Source organism: Abramis brama (genome assembly GCF_963993115.1).
Source record: "Abramis brama genome assembly, chromosome: 5".
Lineage (NCBI taxonomy): Eukaryota > Metazoa > Chordata > Actinopteri > Cypriniformes > Leuciscidae > Abramis > Abramis brama.
In genome coordinates, this window is record NC_139967.1 from 19,869,309 (window position 1) to 19,893,903 (window position 24,595).

The 24,595-nt window shown below is 38.5% G+C and overlaps 2 protein-coding genes across 3 annotated transcripts; both read right to left on the reverse strand.

The window, feature by feature from the left end:
- Window positions 1–6,709: 6,709 nt before the first annotated feature.
- On the reverse strand, window positions 6,710–15,232 carry ssh1b (slingshot protein phosphatase 1b). Of its 2 annotated transcripts, none has more exons than XM_084115611.1 (15): window positions 15,046–15,232; window positions 13,411–13,448; window positions 13,204–13,304; window positions 12,494–12,558; window positions 12,283–12,404; window positions 12,111–12,179; window positions 11,107–11,172; window positions 10,771–10,965; window positions 10,541–10,634; window positions 10,324–10,452; window positions 9,728–9,774; window positions 9,471–9,617; window positions 9,151–9,351; window positions 8,058–8,685; window positions 6,710–7,874 (listed from the first exon to the last, which is right to left on the reverse strand). In XM_084115611.1, exons 1-15 carry the CDS (start codon window positions 15,115–15,117, stop codon window positions 6,933–6,935), a joined length of 2,916 nt encoding a protein of 971 aa, XP_083971737.1. In that variant the 5' UTR covers window positions 15,118–15,232; the 3' UTR covers window positions 6,710–6,932. The 2 variants fall into 2 exon arrangements, with proteins under 2 accessions (XP_083971737.1, XP_083971738.1); XM_084115612.1 differs by lacking the exon at window positions 15,046–15,232 and adding an exon at window positions 14,887–14,925 and having other exon boundaries at window positions 13,204–13,255.
- Window positions 15,233–16,087: 855 nt separating this feature from the next.
- svopb (SV2 related protein b) lies at window positions 16,088–23,217 on the reverse strand. Its single transcript, XM_084115566.1, has 16 exons — window positions 23,090–23,217; window positions 22,750–22,859; window positions 22,254–22,339; window positions 22,048–22,146; window positions 20,719–20,790; window positions 20,477–20,601; window positions 19,471–19,534; window positions 19,120–19,245; window positions 18,865–18,993; window positions 18,674–18,747; window positions 18,510–18,589; window positions 17,344–17,448; window positions 17,097–17,208; window positions 16,889–16,970; window positions 16,699–16,788; window positions 16,088–16,616 (listed from the first exon to the last, which is right to left on the reverse strand). Exons 1-16 carry the CDS (start codon window positions 23,149–23,151, stop codon window positions 16,413–16,415), a joined length of 1,620 nt encoding a protein of 539 aa, XP_083971692.1. The 5' UTR covers window positions 23,152–23,217; the 3' UTR covers window positions 16,088–16,412.
- Window positions 23,218–24,595: the final 1,378 nt, after the last annotated feature.

Sequence of the window (24,595 nt, forward strand, 5' to 3'; positions counted from 1 at the left end):
TTGAATGTATTACAATTAAAATTAATTACAAGTAAATGTGTACACACACACACACTATATATATATATATATATATACATACATACATACATACATTAACTTTCTCAAATTGACCTTCTGAAACTTCTATTGCCCAGCCTGAGTGGTTTGAGTGTAAGAAGTAACCCATAATGCTCATCTTACTGTAGGGTCACAATGTGTCTCATAGGAAGAATAGTCTAAAATAGCCTTCCAAATATAAGCATATGATAAGGCTTAAGCAGGTCCTTTGTACTCTGCCCTCAGACCTCAAAAAAGCACAATGTTTTACTTAAAAAATGATGTCATGCTATAGCATAAATAAGTAGATTCGCCATTATTTTGCGGTACACAACACAGCTTATGTATGCAGATTTGTCTATATAAACATGAATAAATATGGCTCTACAGTACATTATCAGGAAATGTCATCTCATTTTTGTCTCTCAGCATGATGGGATATTTTAAGGGTCCAGTGCTCTGTGTTGACTCTGTCTGAGAATGTCAGCTGTAGAGGTAAACGCTCAACTGGCTGCGTTCCTGAAAGAATGGCAAACTTATATTATGGATGTGTCATTGCTCAGGCACTGCGCAGGTTATTTTGAGGTTGATGGCCTCAGCTTGCAATAGCCCAAGCAGCTGGGAAGGGCCATCCATAAAACCAGACTCTCTCCGTTTAGCTTCATTGCCCTACCCAGAACAGTATGTGAATGAATTTGCAGGTTGAGCACAACGTTTAATGCTCAAATAATGCCAACACACACAATTTCACATACAATAAAAGAGAAAATGCTAGAGAAAAAAATGATTTATTAGTTGTAGTTGGATATAACTTGTTTCATGTTGTAACGGTTATATTCAGTTAGCTATTGTATGTTCTGTTTTGGCTGTTTCACTGTGTTTTGGTTCTGTTTTCTCTGTTTCACCTAGTTTCCCAGTGTGTTTGATTTATAATCCCCTTCACCTGTTGTCTCATTAATGATCTCATTAGCTCTTTTGTTTGCTCTGTGTATTTAAGCCCTCAGTTCGAGTTAGTTCTCTGTCCGCTATTGTTTGTGATAAAATGAGTTTGCTACTTCTTAAGCTCCTGTTGTTTCAGTGTTTAAAGTCCCCCTGTGGTGAAAATCAAGGTTTTAATATTGTTTATATGTCTATGTGATGTTTTTAGTATGTAAGACAAATCGTGTAAATTCATAAGTTAACACCATTGCTGAGTATTTTCTCTTTCAAACGGCAGTGAAACAAATACAGTCTCCAAAATCCGGTTTGAAATCGCTGGTGTTTCTGATGTCACAAACTACATTGTAACCAATCACATCAGCGTGTGATCATCAACAAGTGGATCTCTGAGCCGGTGTGAGTGGAGGCGGGGCTAATTTGCATATTCACAATCAAGCATGAGTTACAATCAAGGCATGAAGAATTTAAGGAAAAACGCTTAAATATGTCATTTTGGTGATCAAAGATGAGTTTTAATGGATAAAATGATATATTTGGAGTGTTTAGAAGTACAGAAAATATGAAATTATTCTCTTCAGGTGCTTCGTTGATATCTTTATATTCTGTTTTGGTCATATTTTTCAACCTGTTCCGATTTTTCTGTTATCTATGACGTTTTTTGAACTATTACGTCACAGTATTTGCAGCGGAACTGCCAAATAAGGACATTGACTTCCGGCCCAACACTTCCAGCAATCCGCCATTTTTATTTCTCGCTGCAATTTTGTAGTCCAAGCTAAAGGATGCAGAAGGTACGAGAGGGTAAGTTAAAATGTTCGGTTGTTGGATGTAGTAACCCACACGCTTCATTACACCGTTTAATGTAGATGAACTGCCGCGCTTGTTACAGGACGCATGTTTAACTGAAAGAACGAGCAGAGAGAGAGACCCGGTCGCGCGCGCTCACTCTCTCTCTTCAGAGCCAGGCGAAAGTGTAAACAAGACATCACCGTCTCCAAACTAGACGCTGTCTTGCTCTCTCTCCCTCGCACATATTAATCAAAATAAATCGACACGGTGGTAAAAGGTCGGAAGACCAAAGTTTCATGTGTAAATACTAGGGATGTCCCGATCAGGTTTTTTTGCCCTCGAGTCCGAGTCCGAGTCATTTGATTTTAAGTATCTGCCGATACCGAGTCCCGATCCGATACTTCTAACTTATATTGCAAAAACAAAAAAGAATAAAGAAGAGAGAAAAAAACAGATCCAGGATGTTCCTTATTTTTTATTTAATTCACCTTATTTTAACATTCAACAACTCTGTTAACAAACAGAGCACTTCTGTGAGGTAGCTTGAACAATCAAGTAATAAATAAATTCTTCACTTTTGGACTTTAGTGCAACAGTAAATATTAAAAAATATTTCACACTGCACTGTTAAAACAGAGCGTGCAGCGCGTATTTTTTTCGCCGCCCATGTTAACAGATTAAACCAGGCTTTAGAGCATTCACACCGCACGCAGAGGCGGCGCGGCAGTGCGTAGCAGAGCAAAGCAGGAGTGCCGTGATCGTTTCGGCGCCGAGTCTATTTTTGCTGCGCCGCTTTTGCTGAATTAAAGTGACAATACATTGATCATGGCCAAAATACGCCGCAGTTTTATCCAAAAAGTGCATTGATGATATCTATTGTGTTTTAAACAGTCAATCAAATGACCAACAGCAATTTAAAAAGAAAACAAATGTCCAAAAACAAACTTGTTGCCATAACAATAAAAACAAAGATGAACCAAAAGTTATATAAATGAAATTATTAATAAAATAAGCTTCTTGACAAGTCTTTTCTCTTAAATGTATTTGAAAACGAAAAAAAGCAATGCCAACTTATCCATTATAGACTCTGTCTGTACACAACCCACGGTTCAGCCGCGCGTGACAAACGCTGCCAGTATGAAAGCAAAACGCGCGTGTCCTGCTCCTGCTCACCATACGCACTGCTCCTGCGCTGCTTACACTCTAATAACGCGTGCAGTGTGAAACCGCCGTAACTCTGTGTCACCGCATAATAGAGGTGTTAAAATAAAATTTATAAAATAATGAGAATATAAATATATATCCGAGTCCTGATCGGGAGGTAACGTCCGATTCCGATCGAGTCTGAAAACACGCGATCGGGCCCGATTTCCGATCACGTGATCGGATCGGGACATCCCTAGTAAATACAGTACACACCATTGCGATACATCCATATGAAGACGTTGTTCTACAGGTTTGTCGTCTTCATTTTCATCTCGCTCCTGCTCCGACTCTGGCTCGAACATGTAAGGCTGGCTGGACAAGTCTTCCGTTGTTGACATTTTGTTAATAACGTGTGAATAAAAAGTTTCTGTGCCACTAGATAATCGTATCTCTGCTATCAAACTACAAAAATGGCCGAACGGGGTGGAGTTGAACCGAGTGTGGGCGGGGTATGAAGTGTCTCAATTGTATTTAAAGAGACCGCACCAAAACGAGTTGCTCTCAGACGCACATCAGAAAAGGGGTAGAAAAGGGGCCTGTGGAGCTATAATAATGAGGAATTCAGACCCAAGCATTGCAGTTCCGCTTTATATAGACTACAAATGTATGATTTATATGTAAAAAGGAACAATTTAAAAGCATGATATGTCTCCTTTAAGACACTTATTGGAATTGCTCACCCGCTATTCAAATGACAACTATCAGTAACTTTCCTTATTCAATAACTGTCCTTATTATCTATACAAAACAATGCAGTTAATGCAGAACAAAAACTAAATGCAGTCAAACATGTCCTAACAAGGTTCAATGAATACAGAGACTAATGTTGTATTTTTAAAACATAAAAAGTCAGTTTCGTTTCACATTTAAATTTTTCTTCGTAAATAGTTTTTTTCCCCCCAAGATGACAATAAAGCTCCCCCAGACAAGTAATTCACAAATACGTTTACATTTATGTATGTTTGTATGTCTGCCCAGATTGATTACAATACAGCAGAAATCACATGACTGGCAAATGCAAATGTAACATAACTTAAGCAATAGAAATACAGCTGACAACCTCACCGTGTTCATGTATTCCTAAAGGAGAAAAATCCTCACCAATGATGCAGATACGTCTTTGGATTGCACCAAATACACTAATTTTAGTCTGTTTAACTGACTCCAGCCTCAAGTCTCTGGGCTGCTCCAGTGTCTGGTCTTGTGATGTCAAAATCACATTTGCCTAATTCAATAAGATTTCCCTCTGTGAGGCACTCAAAGATCAGACAGAGCAACACTTTTTCTACATTTCAATAACATAAATGTGTCATTTACTTTACTGTCATTTTGTAGAAAATGTCCTCATACTAAGAAGTTAATTATTATGTGCAGCACATATATTTTTTGAAAATTAATTATCAACATGTCTCTCTCTCCTTATGAGGAACTAAAGGCTGTAAATAAATGCAATACTGGTCCATTTCTGATGCAGACAATAAACAATTTATTTTTTATAATTAACTGTACATTACATTATAAAACATAGTGCAACACAACTTAAAATGGTCAAAATGAAGTACAATATCTGATGTATGTTCCCAGTCTCTTTTAAGAGCTGTTAAGTTAGGGCTAAAGGCAATCTTACAGTTTCTCCAGTTGATTTTATTGTTAGCTTAGTGTGTTCAAACATGTCAAAACATGACAATAAATAAATGACTTTGGTCTCTTCTATTCAAATATGAAATGTAGTATCAAAATGAAAAGACAAACAGCCCAAAAATAAGCCACAAATAAACGTTGCTCTATAAAGACCGCAACCAGGTGAAGACAAAACCTCTGTGAAACAAGCGGTTTGTACCGAAGAACCGTTTGATTGCAAATGGCAACAGGTAAGGCACTTGCATGTCTGAAGAAACGAAATATCTAGTACTCAAATCAGCAGCAGCTGGGAGGAGGTATGAGCCATGAGCGGAAAACAAAACTACAACTTTAGTCTTTTTCGGGAGGCCATCTTTTTTGGCAATCGTAATAATTTTGATTTGCAGAAATGCCTCCCCAAAACTATACAGTTTGAAATGGGAATGTCCTCACTAAAATATGGGTGAAAAAATAAATGAAATAAAAAGCCAATATTAAGTTCCAAATAACTGGCAATTTACAAAAGCATTATGAAACAGGTCTCACAGATATTAAAATAAAAGCCAGAACATAGTTTCATACAGCAGTGACTGATTCCATGTGGACCATATGGGAAAAAAAGCTTTCACTCAAAACTCACTTAAGGTGCTTTTCTTTCGCATCTGATTTTCGTTCTTCTAAATGAAAGCTAGTTACTAAATAAAACTGATTCTCTTCAAATTCTTGCTTACACTTATTGCACAGGCCACTTTGCATATTTAAAAAAATTTCCCACAAAAAAAGTAAAAACATAAATAAAAAAACTTAATAGACAACAAATATCAATAACATTAATTATTAAATTACACACATGTATATATATATATGAAAAAATAATTAAGGTCAAGTTTAACCAATGCTTGCAAACTTACTAGTTATCCCAGAGCACTTATCAAACTTTGTGTTCTTTTACACATATCAGACCCCATCATGGTAGTAAAGTCCCTATGGCCACAATATCATAAGATAACGCACTGCTCGTACCTGTTAATACTTAACGTACATTACTGTTATTATTATTATCAGATGCCATGATGTCATTTCGTATAGGAGACACTTTAAAAGGACCTTTTAAAGGACGATAGTGACACATTTGAACATCCTCTGATCAACTTGAAGACTGTATTGTACTAATGTGTTGCTGCTAAAGCTTTTTTGCACATCACAGGCTACAATTTGTACAATAAACAGCTTAAGCTAAATTACATAACAGGAGCTATGCCCTAGTAGCATATTTCAGATGTAGTTGATCTGATAAACACCAGCTGAGAAGCAAATTAGAGAATTGTAAGACAAATAGCCAACGACATTCAGGTTGCATTCTTCTCTGGAAATAGACAATAATTATGTGGCTTTGTTGATGTCATTTTTGCAAATGGCAACATTTAAGGACTCAAGTAACTATCAGGTTGGAATGACACAGTGACAATCACAAATTTCAGATTTAACTTTAGTCTGAAATTACTTTTGTGGTGTGACATTATGATAAAAAAAAATGTCACAAAGGTTTGTGGAGCTTTTAAAGGCAAAACTTCAAGTGAACAACAAAGTTTAAAATATTCATTACTTTGGGCTAAAATTTTGATCATGTTTTAATAAAGCCATACTAAAATGTTATCATGGTCATGCATCAGTATCTACATCTGAAAATGTCTATTATCGTTAGTAAATAACACGCAGCCTAATTTTTACATGTATGTGCACTTTTATGGTTTGTGACAATTATCTAAATCAGATAAACTGCCTTTTTTGTCATCGAATCATCTCAAATACATGATTGGTTTATCTGCAATAGCACATAAATTTGCTGGTGAACAAACTGGGGGGCAAATTTCATCGATATTGTTGTTGGTAATAATACCCGCCAGAGGACATTAAAATGGGCTAAAAAAAAGTTAAAAAAAATTAAACGATGGATATCAAACAAATATTTGAATAAATGTTTGAGTAAAATCATTGCTAATTTAACCAGGTCTTGGTTATGCCACCTTTAGATGGGCCACACGTACAGTGAAACTGTAACAAGTTGGGCTTCCTTTAGCAAGACAAAGAAATGCGATATCAACAAAGCCGTTAATGAAGGTCCAAGCCAGAGCATGCTTTAATATATATCTTAGTTAAAGCAGACAGACACATGAAGAACGCAGTGCAGTTATGCAAAGGGCTGCTGGAAGGACGTCCAAGCCTGGCCTGATTGTTCTCATGAGGTGTCTTGCAGCTTCAGCCTCCACGGTTGCTTTCGATGGCTGTGGGACTGGAGCAGTCCCATTCACTGAGAAAGCAGTTCTGACATCTTTGAGTCAGCTTTTCAAACTCTGCAACAGAGTCGGAGTTAAAGAGAGCTTGGGAGAGCAAGAGGTTTCCCAGCAAAGTGAAGGCTCTTGCTCCTCATAGTCAATTGAGACTGTGGCAGAAAGCGTCAGGTCCTCTGTGGAAATGGCTAAGTCACCTAGCTTGGCCAGCGAATTAGACCTTTTAAGTTGGGAGGACACGGTCAGTCCGGCGAGCCGCACACGGGTCTCAATCTCTTGGGCTCTCTGGCGTACCAAGCCCGGCTGGCCTCTCCGAATTCTCTGAAGACTGTCGCTGCTGGAGCTGCGCGTCAGGGATGAGCCCGGTGCAAGTGTTTGCTGGAATTCACTGGAGCCAGGGGGCAAGTTGTGAACGCTCCCCTCATCCACTTCCATGTCCTCCGTGGCAGTGTCCTCTACACTCAAGTCCATCTGTTCTGACTGAGGACCGGACAGTTGCTCCAGTCTATGGTGCACCAACTGTGTCTCCAGGTGGGCCCCCTGACTGAGCTCCGCCATAGGCCTCTCACCACCCAGACTGAGCCTCAGGAGAGTGAGCTCGGTCATAGAACTGCTGAAGCTCCCCTCGTCCTCCCCCTCCATTTTGTCCTCAGTCTCCAAGGAAAAATGCAAATCCTGAGGAAGGTCTTCGCACCTTGGTTGCTTGAGGTAAGTGTCCGAGTTGGACCGACTGGAGCAACGAATGCACTGGCAGTGCCCGCTGCTCATGTGATGCCGGGGGGCAGGAGGAGGCACCTTTTTGGCGGAGGCGGGACTGAATTTGTGTCCTCCGGGGGCCTTGATGGAGAGACTGGGAAGGCCAGCATGACGTGGCAGGTTAAGGCGATGGGTGCGACGTTCGCAGCGGCGGCCGCTGGGCAGGCGCAGGCAGTCTCGGCACGACTGATATGAGGGCTTCACTTTGTAGGGGTTTCCAATGCTAGCACTGTCCTAAACCGATGAATACACACAGGCAGGGAGAATGCATGGTTAGGTTTTTTAAAGGTGTAAGAGTACGGGATGCTTTAGAGAAAGTAAAGCGTTTAGGATGGATTCACAGAAAAGAGCTCTTTGAGCTATAAGCTTGCATACAAGCCAGGAGAGCTGCCGCTACAGCTAAGACGTCATACTCACGTCAAAGCCAGAAGGGCAGCTGCGTTTCCCGGCCAGCCTGTTGCTGTTGTTGGCGTTCTCGTTGTTAAAGCGGTTCGAGTTAGCCAGGCTCCCGTCTTCCCTCTGCGTCTCCTCACCACGAGCTAAGGCAGCCATCTCTGCCTCCTCCTTTTGTGCTTCCTCCTCATCCTCCTCCTCCACCGTGCTGAACTCCAGCCGCATGCGCATGTCCTCCAAGGGCTCCAGTCGGCCGCAGGTCTGGGCTGCTGTCCCCTCTCCAGGAAGGGCCAAGTGAGCCATTGGGAAACCCTCATCGTCCAACAACGCATCCCTCTCCACGTCCTCAATCTCAATAAAGACTCGTTCCATGCCTAAAAGCGGAGGACCTCGAACTGGCGTGGAGGGTTCACTGTCCAGAGCAGTGTCTGAGAGTCGCCGGAAATAGTAGTTATAATTGAGATGGTCTGTCGGCTCTTCTCCGCAGCAGGAGGAAGCACTCGCTCCTCCGTGGCCCCAAGCCATCTCCACCTGATCAGGGTGTAGCGACGAAATTTGAGGAGTCTGGTCATCACTGGCAGCTGAAGCCTGAAGGCCCTCCAGCGAATACTCATCACCATCTGGTTGCCAGAGTTTGTTGTGTCTCTGCTTGCTACAATGACAGAAAACAAAGGTAGCAGTCACCTCTTGATAGTGTGAAAACACAACCAAAGAAATCTCACAAAACGAAAAAAGCTAAAGGTTTTGGTACTTTTATTTCATGTTTGAAAGACTATGTGGTCACCACACAGACTGTGTAGGATGTTTGTGTCCCCACCAGGCTACTTAACAAACAAGTCTTTGTTGTTCAATCAGCTTTGACCAGAAATACCAAGCTGGTTGACTGGCTTCACCAGCACCAAACCATCATAAACCAGCTTGGATCAGCATGGAAATTCATGCTGTTCTAAAGCTGGTCTTTTTCACATTATTCAATAATCAACAAACATACATATTAAAAAGTAAGATGCTCTGAATAAAATGTGTATGCTAAATTAATAAATATAAATGTAAATGCAAAAAAAGGAACTTATGATGTTAAAAAGAACATGTTTCTCATTATCTTGGCTTTTCCTACCTGGCATCTAAAATCCCCTCGTACTCAGCCAGTTGTTTCATAAAAGCTGGATTGGGTTGTGCTATATTCCTCTTCTGTTTAACAAAACTGTGTGCCTTTTCAAGTGACCATCCATACTCCTTCATAGCATAAGCAATGACGGTTGATGCTGAGCGACTCACTCCCATCTTGCAATGTACTAGGCATTTAGAGTTGTTTTTCCTATATGAAAGACATACAGGCATCCAAGTCAAAAAAGGGTCCTTTATTGAGTGAAACAGCACATGACAGGAACAATAAAACACTTTCCAATATCTTTTTAACCATGAAAAGTAACTCACTTGGCTCTAACTATGAAGTTGTAGGTTTCGTTCCAGTGCGCCAGCAGATCTGTAGTCTCATTATCATAAACACGGATGTTACAATAACAGAAGGTACCTGGGAAAAAGTTGTCAATCTCTCTTGTGACATTGAGGATATACCCCACCCTGCATAAAAATAAACTGACATTAGACTGTATACTGCAGATTTGTGTTAAATACACACATACTGTAACCTTAAATAGACACAGAGTAGGTCGATATATATCAGCACTAACCCAGAGTCTTGAAGCTCCTCCAAGTTGGATGCATTCCATTCTGAGCCCTGAAATTAATGACATGCACAACAACAATAGCTTTATTAGCTTCTAGAGTCTTAAAGCTCCTGTCGATAACCATCATTTTGTTGTAAACTTAAGGGGTTCTTGTTTTCAGTAGATGCAACGAAGACCGATCAAGTTTTGAGCATGTGTTCTACAATTTTGATTTCAGTGTAAACACATGGCATTTAAATGAAGAAATTTCTAAATAGTTGTTTAAAAATTAAGTAAAAAATAAAATAAAAATGAACCATTCTTTTTGTTTTCGACAGATAATCTTATCTGCAAGCTCCAGTGTATGTATGTTTGTTTGCATGCTGCATGTGGGCCCTTCTGCACCAATCTATATCTGTAATGTTTGTTTTTTTCCAGAATTGTTTGAGAGAGTAGTGCAATGCATCAGTGAATGCAGGCTGTCATATCAGTAAGCTAGCAGTATGCACTCTGCTTTTTAGGTAAGCAAAAAAAACAAAAAAAAAACAAGAATCAAGCATGGCAACAAACAAAGCAAACAAGAATCAAGCATGGCAGAGAAATCTTGGAGGAAGCTTTACCAGGTACAGATGGTCAAATATGAGCGTAGCCTTGTCCATCTGGCCGAGGATAAGCAGCATCTCATTGTCAATAAACTCTTTATACTCCCTCAGGTTGCAACTCATATGTTGTTCCAGCTCATTTCGGATCTACAGAAGTGAAAGGATTCAATTTAATGCTCCTTCCATGACTGATGCACTTATGTAAAGCATGGCATAAAAGCCTCATTACATATACCTCCTTAGAAGTAATATTTTCCAGGTCCTGAAACATCATTATGTTTCGGAGTTTGGCTTTGATCATACATTCTGTTCTCTCTCTCTCTGTTGGCCTGTTAATGATATGACAAGCAATGTTAATATATGCAAATTAATAAAGATTTTAGTCCCATATCAGAGTTGTTGCATTTATGTAGCTTTGAAGATTTATCATAGAATTTTTATTTGATCCAATGACATATTACTCACTGATCAGAAAACATGACTGGGGAGTCAGGTCGGGTGGTCTCTAGATCTGTCATGGCATTCCACTCATTGATACAGCTTTGCTCTGAAGAGATGCAGCTCTCATAATAGCCAACCCATGTAAGGGCCATCCCTCCAGGGAAATAGTTGTATCTACGGGACACCTCACATGCTTTGTGCAACATCTGGAGGGCAGACCTGCAATATATACGATAAGTCAAATATAATCAATTCAAGAATAAAAAAAACACACTATAAGAGGATATGTAATAGTTTGTATATTTAACTTTGAAATCTCTTTCCAGCATAAAACAACAAATAAAAACCAAGCCAACGTACCACATGGCCTGGACTGACACTGGCTTAAAAACATGCAGTCTTCCTGCTGTGCTTACACTGAAACCTCTGGAAGAAGAGAAGAGAGGAGTTCAGGCGTGTAAATTACGAGCTCTGGCATCATTTGTGATTATATAGAAATGCATAAGCAGGCAGCAGGATGATTTTGCTTTCCCAGGTTGGTCAGTGGAAAACACCACAAATCAGTGGAAAATTCTCTCTGCATAGTGCCTCTGCCAATAGCCCCAGGTCTTTCTTTCTTTCTTTCGAACAAAAAAAAAAAATGTATATATATAAAATACAATAAGTGTGTTGCAGTTAGTGTTATAAACAATAACTGCAATATGTCCGAAAAGGAGCGGGATGAAGCAGAAGCTTGTTATTTTTCCCACCACTTATACAACTCTAAATATCACATGCACTGAGACCATAAACATGTTATTTCATACTGAACCTGTAGAGGTCATTCTCTGTACACATAACATACAGGATGATGTTAATTTGACCAAACATAAACAGGCTGACTGATGGCAAATTCAGTTTATTTCAATGTGTATGGTATGTGTGAGCATTCAATTAAAAAAAATTAAAAAAATTAGAAACTAAAAAAGAAGCTAAAAAGGTTTCTTCCGTCCTGCAACTTACTGATATCAGACAGATACATTTCAACACAGGAGTTCTGAAGTCACAATGAAACTGAAGTAGTGACGGATATTTTCTTTCTAATTGTGACGTACATTGAGTGAAACGGATTATTGAAAAAGAAAGGCTTGGATCCATCCATCAGCTGTTGAATGGATGGAGGCATATCTGAATGCGAGCTTGTAGTGATGGGGTTTTATGAGGACAAAATTATTGGAGTCTGGCATTTGTCACCAGAGATACATTTTGATTAAAAATGACTAGCTAAAAAAAAAAGGTTACAAAAAATTAAACATGCATGGATGATTCATTCACAATAAAATCAATAACATGCATTTTAACCTTTAGTGAACTAGGATATTTACCCATCTCCATCCAAGTGAATCTTGGTATCACTCCAAAGCGGAAGAGTCATCCCAATAGAGCAACTTTTACTGCAACAAACAAACAAACATTTTAATCAACCAATCGGTGTGGTTATGAATAATAATGCAGTGAATGCATAAAGGCTGTTAGTCAGCACAACCCGGTTCTTACCTGTCCTTATCTGTGAAATCCATCCCAAGCAGTATGTTTTCTTCAGTGTCTTGACGCCCGTTTGTGTAGACAACCACCATGTAGCGCACATGGTCTGTCCATCCACTTTCTAACCTTACGACCTGTTGATGGAGACAGTGTACATTGGTGTATACACGATAAGAGCAGAAGCCATTCCTACATTGTACTAGATACAGTGTATGCCACTTACTAATTTAATTCTATCCTCAGAACGGAGGGTGTTTATCATTACTTGTAGGTGCTGTGGTAGATCACCTTAAACAACAACAACAACAACAACAAAACGATCAATTAAAAGACAAAAGTAATAATCTTATGGGAAATAAACCACTATTTTCATCAACAATAACACCACAATTTAAAAGAAGTTGTTAATGGAAATGTGTCACACACATCCACCTTTACTGTTGTGGTTCAGGGCTGTAACCATCATAGACATTGAGGGGGGGCAAGTCCCCCCAAATTGGCCAAATTGCCCATGCACTCCATTATGCATCGCTCTGTTTCTTATTACAATGACAAAAAGTTTTAAAAGTTACATTTTAAGGCTGGTCTGCCTCAGCGGTCTAACAGCACTCGTCGATTTCTAACAAGATTGAGACAGCCAATCTAAGAAGGCAGCTTTTACTGTTCACAGAAACCGAACATGACTTCACCATGACGCTTTAGTTGTAAAAAGGTGTGAGGTAAGATGTAAGTAGCTAAACATTTAATATTTAACAAATGTTTTACAATAGAAATGTTAAATGACTGACAGTAACTTCCAGAGGCAAAATATTTGTGCCAAATATCACCATTTTGAATTGAAAAATAAGTTCCTTTAAATAAGACGCCAAAAATTTGGTCAACCCCAAATGTTCAAGACATTGTTCTGTTACTTACGACCTTATTGTGGTTTACCTGCATTTTTATGATGGGTGGGTGTTCTGGGCCCTTGTGCACTGCTCCCTTGCTGTAAAAACAGAGCTGCCCCTTTTACCATGAAGAAACTTTCACTCAGGCTGAAATAGGCCACACATACAATTATGAACACACTCCAAAATTAAGATTAATTATCATAGTTAAAAAAGGATTAATCTAAATAAGATAAATAAAAATAGCACTGACCTTAGGTTTGCTTTTCGATCATCATCACTGCCTAAATCCTGACAAATAAAACAGCAGAAGAGAAATTACAAAGGGCCCTGATAGAAAATATACCACATGAAATTACTTTGCATTTATTATCAACCAATTCTGAATGTCTCACATCATGGTTTGTAGACAGAAAAGCCATAAAAAGCTATTAAAAGCCTGTCTGATAGGATGGATCCAGAAATGCAAGCCCTGAACTGAAGACTTTAAATAGTTTGCGGAAACGTTTTACGCTCAAGTAAAACACAAACACTTGTGATAGACACAATAAAAACTGAAAGCCTAATGGATGATGGGCATTACTGTAGGCTTTTGCTATAGTAAGCTAGTTCATTAGTGGGCTGTCTCTAAGAAGCTGCATAGCAAAATCTGGGGGGAGACATGACAATATTCTGGGTCCCATGATTGGTCACCAGGCAGAGTATCTATTCAATGACATCATTGCAGTGAGTGTACTGGGAGTAGTCAGAGGAAGACTCGGTTCTTTCGAACAGTTCGTTTCAAATATCCAATTCAAAAAACGATTCGGCTATCTATTAAGTCATGGCGTAATTGCGTTAATTATTACGTTTTTATGCACTAGTTCAGGCAGGTGGGAACCATTATTTAGCCAACACAGTCATTTAGAACCGAATATATTTTGCATTCACATTAAACTACTACAATATATTTACATTTCTTGGCTGAAAATGTTTTTTATCCATGCATTTGAAGAAATTATTATCTATTAAAGCCCACTCCATATCTGTGCTGATAATAAAACCCACACAAAGTCGTTAACATTCTAGTATGTTTTATTTCTAAGATTTCTACTATTCGGTAAATAAAGTAACACAATTTTTCGCTATATTATACAAAGCCCAAATGTAGCCAACTATTAAATTACTTAGTTCATTAATCGCACATGCCCGTATAAAGATCTCAGTTCAATGAGCCGTTGACTCGAAACAGACCGATTCAGTCCGTTTCGTAATTGTTCAGTCTGATTCGTGAATGAATCGTTCAAATGGGAAAGGATTCGACTCAATGAACGATTTGATCACAAACGAGGCAAACGCTCAATTGGTAGGAAGTATATCAAGAAAGTGTTCTAAAGCATATGTGGTATGGCTGAATTGACCTATTACGATAAACAAGGCAAGTTTATTACCACTTTAATCCGCAACACAAATTAGATTAGGCTACGTTATGTAACGGTAAAATAAACAGTGACATTAAATGCACCATGTCGACGGCCACTGAAGGAAAATTATTACCAGATATTGTAACCAACTACACAGTTTTTTTTAACCATTTCAACAATATATAAACAAAATTCAGTATTGGCATGCTTTATTTTGTTTGGGCAAGTCAAGTTAATCCCCATCATTACGCGCCCGCGCTCTGATACACTGAATGAAAACACCTCCACGCTAATGTCAAAACTTCACTCATGCGCGCATCACCTACACAGCAGGTTGAACCCGGTGACTTCTTGTAGTATCACATTTACACATCGTTAGAAAGGAAAACTGATCCCAGAGCAAAAGGCCCAGCGAACATTAGCTGTTTAAGCGCTATTTACACATGCATCCCCGGTATTTCCTCCACCGGTCAGCCTCCACTCACCTCCCCCGCGTTGGTGCTGGCTGAGGATGCGGCGCTGGGTGTAGGGGAGCGCTGCAGAGTCACCAGAGCCATGGCTGAGCTGCAAAGCGTTCAGCGAAACCTCACAGGCGCTCCGGTCCGAAGAGGACACGCCGAGATATCCTGTTCTGATTGTGCGCCCGCCAGTGACGGGGTTAATGCATTCAGAGGCGCATTAAATCTATTTAGCGGAGCGATAAACCCATCATCGGCTTTGTCATCCACCTCGACGATTCTGCAAATTCTCATTCACGCCAACGATGCCAATAAACAACGGTCTGTGCTCTATCTTCGCGGCTGGACCGTTGATTTAGTGACAAGACATAATGGACCTTGTTTCGGGACCGCCGTCCGTGGTTGGTGTAGTTCTATGATCGTCTGTGTTAGATATGGGCTTCTGGGCCAACCGCGTGAAGGTGACTTGCACTTCTCCCTGACAACAGTGCATCCTATGCAGACTCAACACCCAATCATCCACATACTACCAGAACCCTCATGATGTAGACTATCTCAAAACTAACGTAATGCTTGGTCGCTGGATTTTTGCTTCCTCCCTATGACGAAGAGAAATGTGTATGGTTCAGCAACCAAAAATTAAGCTGTGTGTGTTTGTAATGTACATTCAACATCTGGTCATAATGATATAAAAATAAATAAATTGAGTTTTGTCTTTTAGTCCATGTCCGTTAGCTAGCCCTCTACTGAAATGTTGTCATGATGTTTAATTTAGCAGATATTTAGCTATACACATTTAAAATTCTTTTTAATTAATGTGGGCTTATAGCTACTCATTCTAGTTTTCTAATCCTAAAAACAATCAACAAAAAATACTGATGACTCATCCTGCACTACACAACATTTTGTCCAATCAAATTCTCTTTAGAATAAGAATATCCCTCCCCCTTCAGTCATACAGCAAGTAGCAAATCATGGTTCATGGCTGTCACAATTAAAGTCTATTGGTGTACGGAAACTGAGAAAATTAAATATTGCGGAAATGTTACAGACAGGACAAACCAATATTGATACAATCCACCTTTATGCTAAAAGTATTAGGCAGTAGGTGTGTATAGTCTATTGGAAAAATATCAAAGGACAGAAATCGACACTTATCAAACCATTTCATTGGATTTTTTAGTTACACAAGTACTTGGCATCATAAACAGGTTTATGTACCATTTCAAAAGAAAAAAGACCAGAAACACAGTTTGGCAAAATCTCTGATGAATTTTTCAGTGCATTTAGAATGCACTTAGACATCATTTAGTATTTACCAGCATGACCTGATTATATATGCTTTTCTTTACTACTCTTCCTGACATCAAACAGTTTCAGCTTTCCATGTGCTGTTAAGGAGACGTGTTGCTGGAAGTCTCGGCTGTCTCAGAACCATGCGGCCTTTCCATGTGTTTTTGTTCCATGGTGTTTTGAGTTGATTCCTGTAAGCTCCGCCCAGTTGTTTCCGTAGGCAAAGCCCAGGATGCCACTGTGCCCAGCAAGCAACATATTAAATACACAGACAGAGTCAGGTAAACTGATGTTTTCAGAAGTACCTGAGGGGGGACAGACACAAACATGCATCAATACATGTTCAATACACTTTTATTCTCCTAGGAATTTTTAGGAATGCTCTACCTGAGCAATAAATGGTGTGACGAGAGCTCCAACACGAGCCATCCCACTGCTTGTACCAATACCAATAGCTCTGGTTGCGGTTGGAAAAACCTGAGGAGGCCAAAACGAAAAAAAAAGAAAACTGCATTTTAAATGAAAATTCTACTGGGATTGACTAAGCACAATAAGCCGCTTTGCAATTAAGCTTTACCTCAGGTGTATAAACATACGCAACCTGCCAGCCTGCTGTTATACAGGCTCGAGCAATGAAAATAAAGACTGTGAGAAGTGTCCTGGAAATAGAAAAGAAAAAACAGTGTCTTAAAATATTTAGGCTGTTTTTTTTTCATTTTTATTTTAAATACAAAGTTTATTTGGAATACTTCTCAGTGTCTGTACAACGTTTTTGATGAATGTACCTTTGTGTGCAGATGTACAGTGGCAAGATACACAGAGAGAATGCTAAAAAAAAAAGTGCCATGCTTTTTTTCCGGCCTATTCGATCAATCATCCACACGGCGATCAGAATACCTATTCTGACATCAAGACATAAATCACACAGTTGTCTATTAGTTGCATGTAGCTTGTATAACAATGTTTGCATTTAGGTTGATTAACTAAAAAACAACACTTGAGAGGGGAGAATGACATATGGTGCCACGTCACCTGGAAATTCTGCGAAGCTTGTCCACAGAAGGTCCTCATAATCAGAAAAAGTCAGATATTTGCACTCCAAATTGCACTGAGGTTCCATACTTGAGTTGTCAGTGACTGGAATTAGACACAGTTTTACTCACATTCACAATATACACACATAATTAAATGTGCCCCCCAAGTGTTTAAAATGTAAAGAAATTGTTAAAGAAATGACATCAATTGAGTCATTACAAATCAAATCAAAACCATTTTCACATGCTAGTTGTAGCAAAAAGATATTACAGACAATTTACACTACCGTTTAAAAGTTTGGGGTCAGTAGTCAAAAGTGACAGTAAAGACTTTTATGAACTTTCTATTCAAAAATCTTGAAAAAATGCATCATGGTTTCCACAAATATATTAAGCAGCACAACTGTTTTCAACATTGATAATAATAGGAAATGTTTCTTGAGCACTATATCAGCATATTAGTTTGATTTCTGAAGGATCATGTGACCCTGAAGACAGGAGTAATGGCTGCTGAAAATTCCTCTTTGGCATCTTATATTAAAAAATAAAATAGAAGAAAAAAAATTTCATATAAGAAAGAAATCATATTTCACAATTTTACTGTTTTTACTGCGTTTTGATTAAATAAATGCATCCTTGGTGAGCATTTTTTAAATTAAAAACATTAAAAAAAAATACTGACCCCAGAACATTAGTGTAGGTTAGATTTATGGTCCTAGCCTAAGTTAAAGGTGCTCTAAGTGATGTTGGGTGATGTCACTTCTTGTTGACGTTCGAAGTATTGTCAAACAAAACAGAGGCTAGCTAGACCCTCCCTCCTCCTCATCCGTGCACTAACCCCCCAAACCCCACCCCCAAATCCCACCCCCAAATCCCACCCCCAAATCATTCTTGTCAGTTATTGGCTGGAACAGTTTGTTATGTTTTCGTGGTGCGGGTGAGCCCAGTTTGTTTTTGTTGCTGTTTGTGGAGCCTGTGGTGTCTAGAGAGACCGCGTTTCTCTACAGTGTGTTCAGGGGACAAGCAGCTAGCGGATGGTGAGGAGATGTTTGCTGTATGTGACAAAAAATATTTTGGCCTAAAAAACGCGCGACATCACTTAGAGCACCTTTAAACACAAACTGTGTTTAGTTTGTTCACAATTAGTACTTAAAAACCACTCACCACCACTACACGTTGATCCTGCTTGGAACAGCTCAGTGGTTAGCAGCACAAGACCATAATATGAAAAAGCACTACATAACCTGTGTTAAACAAAACAAAGATACGTTTTTTAGAAGTTTTACTGTATGTGGAAGGATTTAACATTTTTTTAACAATACGCATACCAGATAAACCAGATCAGAAGTGTCGTCTTGCGGTATTCTGGAATAAAAAGATCTCTAATTCTCCCACGATCAGTCTAGAACACATAAACACAATTCTTTTTGCTACTGTAATTTACAATATAAACATAAAAATCCAAAATGAGACATTCCACAATGTAGAGAAAATATGTAGGACTGGCAGCTCCATATACCTGTGTGCTGGATATTAGTCTTCCTGTAGGCATAGAGCTCTTATTGGATGCCGCTACTCGTTTCAGAGTGTTCAGGGCCTTGTCTTCTCTGCCTCTCAGTACATCAAATCTAGCACTCTCTGGTAACCACTACATGACAAATGCACGCAATCAGCATTCAAAGTGTAGAATTAATACAGTATCTAGAATTTCAGGCACCTGTACATGAGCCTTGTGTCTAGTAACAGTTTAAAACATTGTTACAGCCATACATACACAGCAGGAGGCAGCAAAGATAACAAGAGGAAAAGTGGAGAAAGCTAGCAGCCATTTCCAGCCTAATGTGGGCATGATCATCATAGCCAGTAACACTTCAAACACAGCACCCACGGCCCAGAACACCTATCAGGACAGCAGATTATTTTAATGATCAAGATCATTATAAGAACACACTGTGGTAAATCTCATTGTGAGAAAAAAATGTTAAGGTATATTTAATAATAACCTACAAAACATTGCCTCAGTCAGTTACAACATTAACCATCTAACTGAGTGCAGTAAAATTTACAGTAATTTCATACTAAAATAATGTGTGCAATAGTTTGAATAAACAGTGGTCCTAATTACCCCTAACAGGATTATGGATATCCCTCTGGTTTTCACTGGGAGGAATTCAGTATATAATGTCACACTGTAAGGAAAGGAATGTTTTTTTTTTTTTAAATAATACAGTTATAAAATTACATTTAAATTAGGGCATGAAGTATTATTAAAAATTATTTAAAAAAAATATATATAAACTCAGCAAAAAACAAACGTCCCTTTTTCTGCATACTGTATTTTAAAGACAATTATGTAAACTCCAAATAAGCTTTACATATCTTCAGTGGAAAGGGTTTAAACAATGTTTTCTATAACAATTATGTAAATGATTTTTGAACTTTCTATTCATCAAAGAATTCTGAAAACATAATTTACTTTTAAATTTAACTTTTAATTTAATTACTTTTAATTTAAAACAGCACAACTGTTTTCAACATTGATAATAATGAAATGTTTCTTGAGCAACAAATCAGCATATTACAACGTTTTCTAAAAGATCATGTGACACTGAAGACTGAAGAAATGGCTTCTGAAAATTCAGCTTTGCCATCACAGGAATAAATTGTACTAATATTTCACAATATTACTCATATTTACTGTATTTTTGATCAAATAAACAAAAAACTTTTGAAGTTTTATTTTTATAAATATACAGAAAAACAACACAGCGGATTATTCTAGATCAGCAAGACTGGTCAGGTTCTTCACAGTAGTGAGCAAAAGCAACACTTCACAGGTTTAATGGTCCCTTAGGGAAATATGGAAGTTTAGATAATTGTATTTTTAACAGGTGATGTGAAAGCAATGCTCAAAACATATTGGCACTAATGAGAGTACAATCATGTAGCACTAGTCACAGCTTCAAAACGTAGTATCTATATTCAGCTTAATCTCTAGAACAAAAATAAAAAGACCTAAAAATAAAATGTTGCATCTGAGTGTTGCTCACTCATGAATGTGACTTATGACTGAGTGTGCACTGAAACCATAAGTCACACTTCATTGTTTGTTCGTTGATGCAAAAACTCACGACTGAGGGGCTCCTCCCAGGCCAAATCCCACAAGGCCTCGCAAGACTAAGATCCAGCCGTAAACAGGTGCCAAAGCACTGAGAAGCCCATAGTACAATGTCCACACCATGCACAGTATTAAACACTAAAAGATGGATACAGTGAGGTTATCAGTGAGGCAATAATGACTGCTTTATGTTTATAGTTATATAAAGAATGCCTGCATTGACATTATTCATTTACTGATTTAAACCAAACATACCACTTTACGGCCATACTTGTCTGAAATGTTTCCCCAAAGTGAGGAGCTGAGCATCATTCCAATGAACACTACCTGACAAGGTACGTACAAAATAATAGAAGATTCAAAAGATTAAATACTATAAAAGTCTTGACAATACTAAGAGTATGGCTAGCATTAACCTTAAAGGGGTCATATAATGGTACATGCACTTTTACAAGTTGATTGTACTGAAATGTGTGTTGGCAGTGCCTGTACACAACCATCATAAAATGATAAAAATCCATCCAGTGGTTTTTTTTTAATCTTCTTATATGTTTCCTCCTGTCTCAAATCAAGCTGTTCGATATTGTGACGTCACAATATCGACGCCCCTCCCACGATGGCTGATTGACAGCAGCGTTTCAAACACAGACCCGCCCTCGCGCCCTCGTGAGCGAGCTGTCAATCATAGCACGCGCCTCTGGCTCTAGACTGGCGCGTTCATTGTTGATAGCTGGAGTGCTGAGCAGAATGGCGTCTAACGATTGTGGTGTTCTGTTCTTGGGTGTAATAACGAACACAGCAGTCATATTGATGATGTTTCTAAATCCGTACAGCTGAAGACGCAGTGGCTGAGTTTGTTTTCGAAGGGAATATTCCCCACGATCAACGTCAATGCTGTCATGTTTGCGCGAATCATTTCACCAGACTCGAGACTGCTTTACAAACGAGGGTCAGTATAAAGCTGTTTTTGCTAAGAAGCTGCTCCAGAAAAAAGGATCAGTACCAACTATTTGTGTTCCTGCTGAACCTCCAGAAGAACAAGTGAGTGTAACGTTTTATTGACCTTTATATTAATCTTTATATTAATCTTTGCAAATAGCTTGCACACTTCACGATGAATGTGGCTATTTTTACACTCAGGGTACATTATGGCATGTTTTCTATGTACGACGTTCTCAATATAATTCATAATCCCACGTTTATAATGAACAACGCGTTATGGTTTTTGTATTATTATTTTAAACGGTGTACGCACAGAACAGAGGGGCGGGGTGAGCAAAGCTCATTATCATTTAAAGACACATGCACTGAAACGGCGTGCTGAAAACAGAGCTGTTTTTGACCAGGTAAAATGAGTGTTTTCTTACAATACTAATGAGAATTTTTAATTAAAGTATATTACAAACTTTTAATTTAGACCCTAAAGAATCATATTAGCTTGTACAAAAATGACATTATATGACCCCTTTAAAAATGAACATATTCTTCTTTACACGATATTCTATCACTTTTCATGAAACTATAGCCAAATTTAACCCCAGGAGGTGTTTAACCATGTTAGTGTACAACAGTAAATATACTGACCGCTGTTATGAATGCCACTTTCCAGCTCGAGAGCCTCCATTCACAGCGCAGTTGAGGAGCTACAATACTAAGGAGCATCATTTCCATAGCATCAGCCATCTTCACATGGAAATAAGTTCAGTTTTCAGCAAACAAGTAAACAGAGCGAACTGAACAAATGAAAGCTATTTGTTCAGCAAACATTAATTTTAAATAAAATGTCTTACCCACGCAACCCCAGTTAGCATAGACAGCTTCCACTGAAACATTCCAAAACCAATAGCCTCAACTGCTTCCTCCACAGTGAAGGTTTCTAGTGAAAAATAAATACTCACTTAATGATGTGAGCTAGTATGCTAGTATGTATGTATAGTAGTATGTATTACTTCTGAGCTAGTGTGTATTCAGTAAAAAGCGTGACCCTGTGAGTAATTAAATTCTGTTGACAAAGTAGCTTGAACTAACTGATAACCTGATGCTGCAATGCGTGTGACACAAATTCTATCTATTTTTTTCCCCTGAAAAGCCCATGTGCCAAACAGATTTCAGTGAATAGTTTTGACTATTTGCTTTGCCGGTGACACCGGCAATAGTTTTGATGAAAAAAACACAAGTCAGGCCTTAATCACCATTTTAGGCTTTAACCATTCAACGCAATCCTGGAATAAAGAGAAATTGTTCAAATTGTGAGTTCATCTACAAATGTAGGATAGAGATGCGAACCTGACATTCCAGAGCTTCGGGTTTTGCTGTCCTCCAAATCCGCTTGCTTCGGAATAGTGCAAGCTCCTTCATCGCTAGGCTCATTGTTCCCAGACTGCTCCTCATGAACCCTAAGGATGTGTTTTCAAAAATACAGACTTTAGCCTTAAAATCCAATGCAAATCTGAAACTGATTAAATATTTAAAATCAATATTATTGAAGCTGCTCTAGGCTTTTCATTTCACAAACTAAACATTAAGACTGCATCCTTTGTCTGACATTTCCAGGCTACGGTTTTAAGTTCAATTCAATTCAATTTTTACTACTTTAACAAGTTAACACAAAACACACATATATTACCTGATATCAGCGTCTTTCCATCGTTTGTAAGGCACTTGTGATGATCTTGTCAACCCACTCATTTTCCTCTGCTATAATGGAGCCTAAACCATAACAGCGCATTTAGCTATAGAACAGGTTAGACCAGTGTGCGATCACATTACATCAACATAACATCAGAGACGGTAAACTTAGGGAGGGAGCTTGGCCCTAAGTAGTTACACAGTCCTCTATAGTTCAACCCACGTGGCATCATGTCATCCCTAAACAACAAGCCACTCCAGCCCTAATCCAGGTCAAGAGAATGTGTGGGATTCTTTAGGAAAATCGTATTCATTGCCATTAGAAATGTTCGTTAGATAAACAGTAGTATTAGGGATGTTACGAAAAGGGTAAACTATTGATTCTCATCAACTAGGCATTTCGTTCTAATTACAATATAACCAGGATGGCTGCAGGATGACACAAAAAGTATTAAAAAAATTATATTAAAATAATCAAACTTGTGTAGTGTCTGGACCAATCAGACACACACAAATCATTCATTATATTTAACAACCAATCCAGCAAGCTCACTCTCGCAACAAAGGTCTGTGAACCATCCCTCGAAAACTGCAACTAACATTCTAAATGAAGCCAACACACAGGCAGAACCAGGTTTCTGGTTACAGGACACATGAAGACTGATTTGACTTCAAGGAATTTGCAGAGAGTTGTGACTCTCACTTAATTCTTCTTGAGAAGGAAAAATAAACCCTTTTAATCCCATATATTCTATATATAACCACTTGAGAAATGTATAAACATGTATCCAATTTTCCCATCTCATGATTTTCCTTTTATGGGGTTTGGCCTATGCATTCATTATCTCTTTTAAGCTCTTTTGGTTTTGGGTTAATGTTTCAGACTTGCATAGTATGGTTAACCAAAATCACGTGTAGCATGTTTGGTCTGAACTAGAATCTTTTTTCCCCATTTGTTAATTTACATTTCATTTTGCTAACTCTGTGACGCATTAGTATTTTAAGAATATTGAAGGTTCTTTTCTTAAACACCCAATCAAATTACATATTCAAATGCCCTGCTAGAACGCAAAGGCCTTATCCACACTAATACGTCTTCTTTTAAAAAAAACACATCTTTTTCTCTCCGTTTTGGCCTTCCATCCACACTGAGATGGTGTTTTTATTAATAAAAACAAACGCTTTTTTCGCACTGTAGTGTGGACTGTCAAAACAGAGGTATTTAAAAACAATGTAAGTTTTTTTGTACCAATAGATATTCATGTTTATACCGGTATTGTGCCTGTTATGTGCTATTCACTTTCACACTGTTGCTAAAATATGTTATGCACACTCTTCATATCACAGAGTCCAGCAAAGATGACAGAAAATTTACTCACATTTGCTGTCCAGTGGCAATACATAAGAGCAGTTGCGTTTTAGACCAAACCTATGTTGTCAGAGTGCGACCTAGACACAACAGTGAATGGTGAGACACACTGAAACATCGCAAAACGCCTGAATA

Excerpts from the sequence above, each read along its gene's own strand:
- ssh1b (XM_084115611.1), bottom strand. The coding sequence starts at position 15,117 with ATGGCTCTGGTGACTCTGCAGCGCTCCCCTACACCCAGCGCCGCATCC. Across the intron at positions 9,618-9,727 it reads GAGGAGCTTCAAGACTCTGG|GGTGGGGTATATCCTCAATG; the intron begins GTTAGTGCTGAT and ends ATTTTTATGCAG. Across the intron at positions 8,686-9,150 it reads GAGGGGATTTTAGATGCCAG|CAAGCAGAGACACAACAAAC; the intron begins GTAGGAAAAGCC and ends CTGTCATTGTAG.
- svopb (XM_084115566.1), bottom strand. The coding sequence starts at position 23,151 with ATGAGTGGGTTGACAAGATCATCACAAGTGCCTTACAAACGATGGAAA. Across the intron at positions 22,340-22,749 it reads CCGAAGCTCTGGAATGTCAG|AAACCTTCACTGTGGAGGAA; the intron begins GTTCGCATCTCT and ends ATTTTTCACTAG. Across the intron at positions 18,994-19,119 it reads TCTTTGCTGCCTCCTGCTGT|TGGTTACCAGAGAGTGCTAG; the intron begins GTATGTATGGCT and ends TTTGTCATGTAG.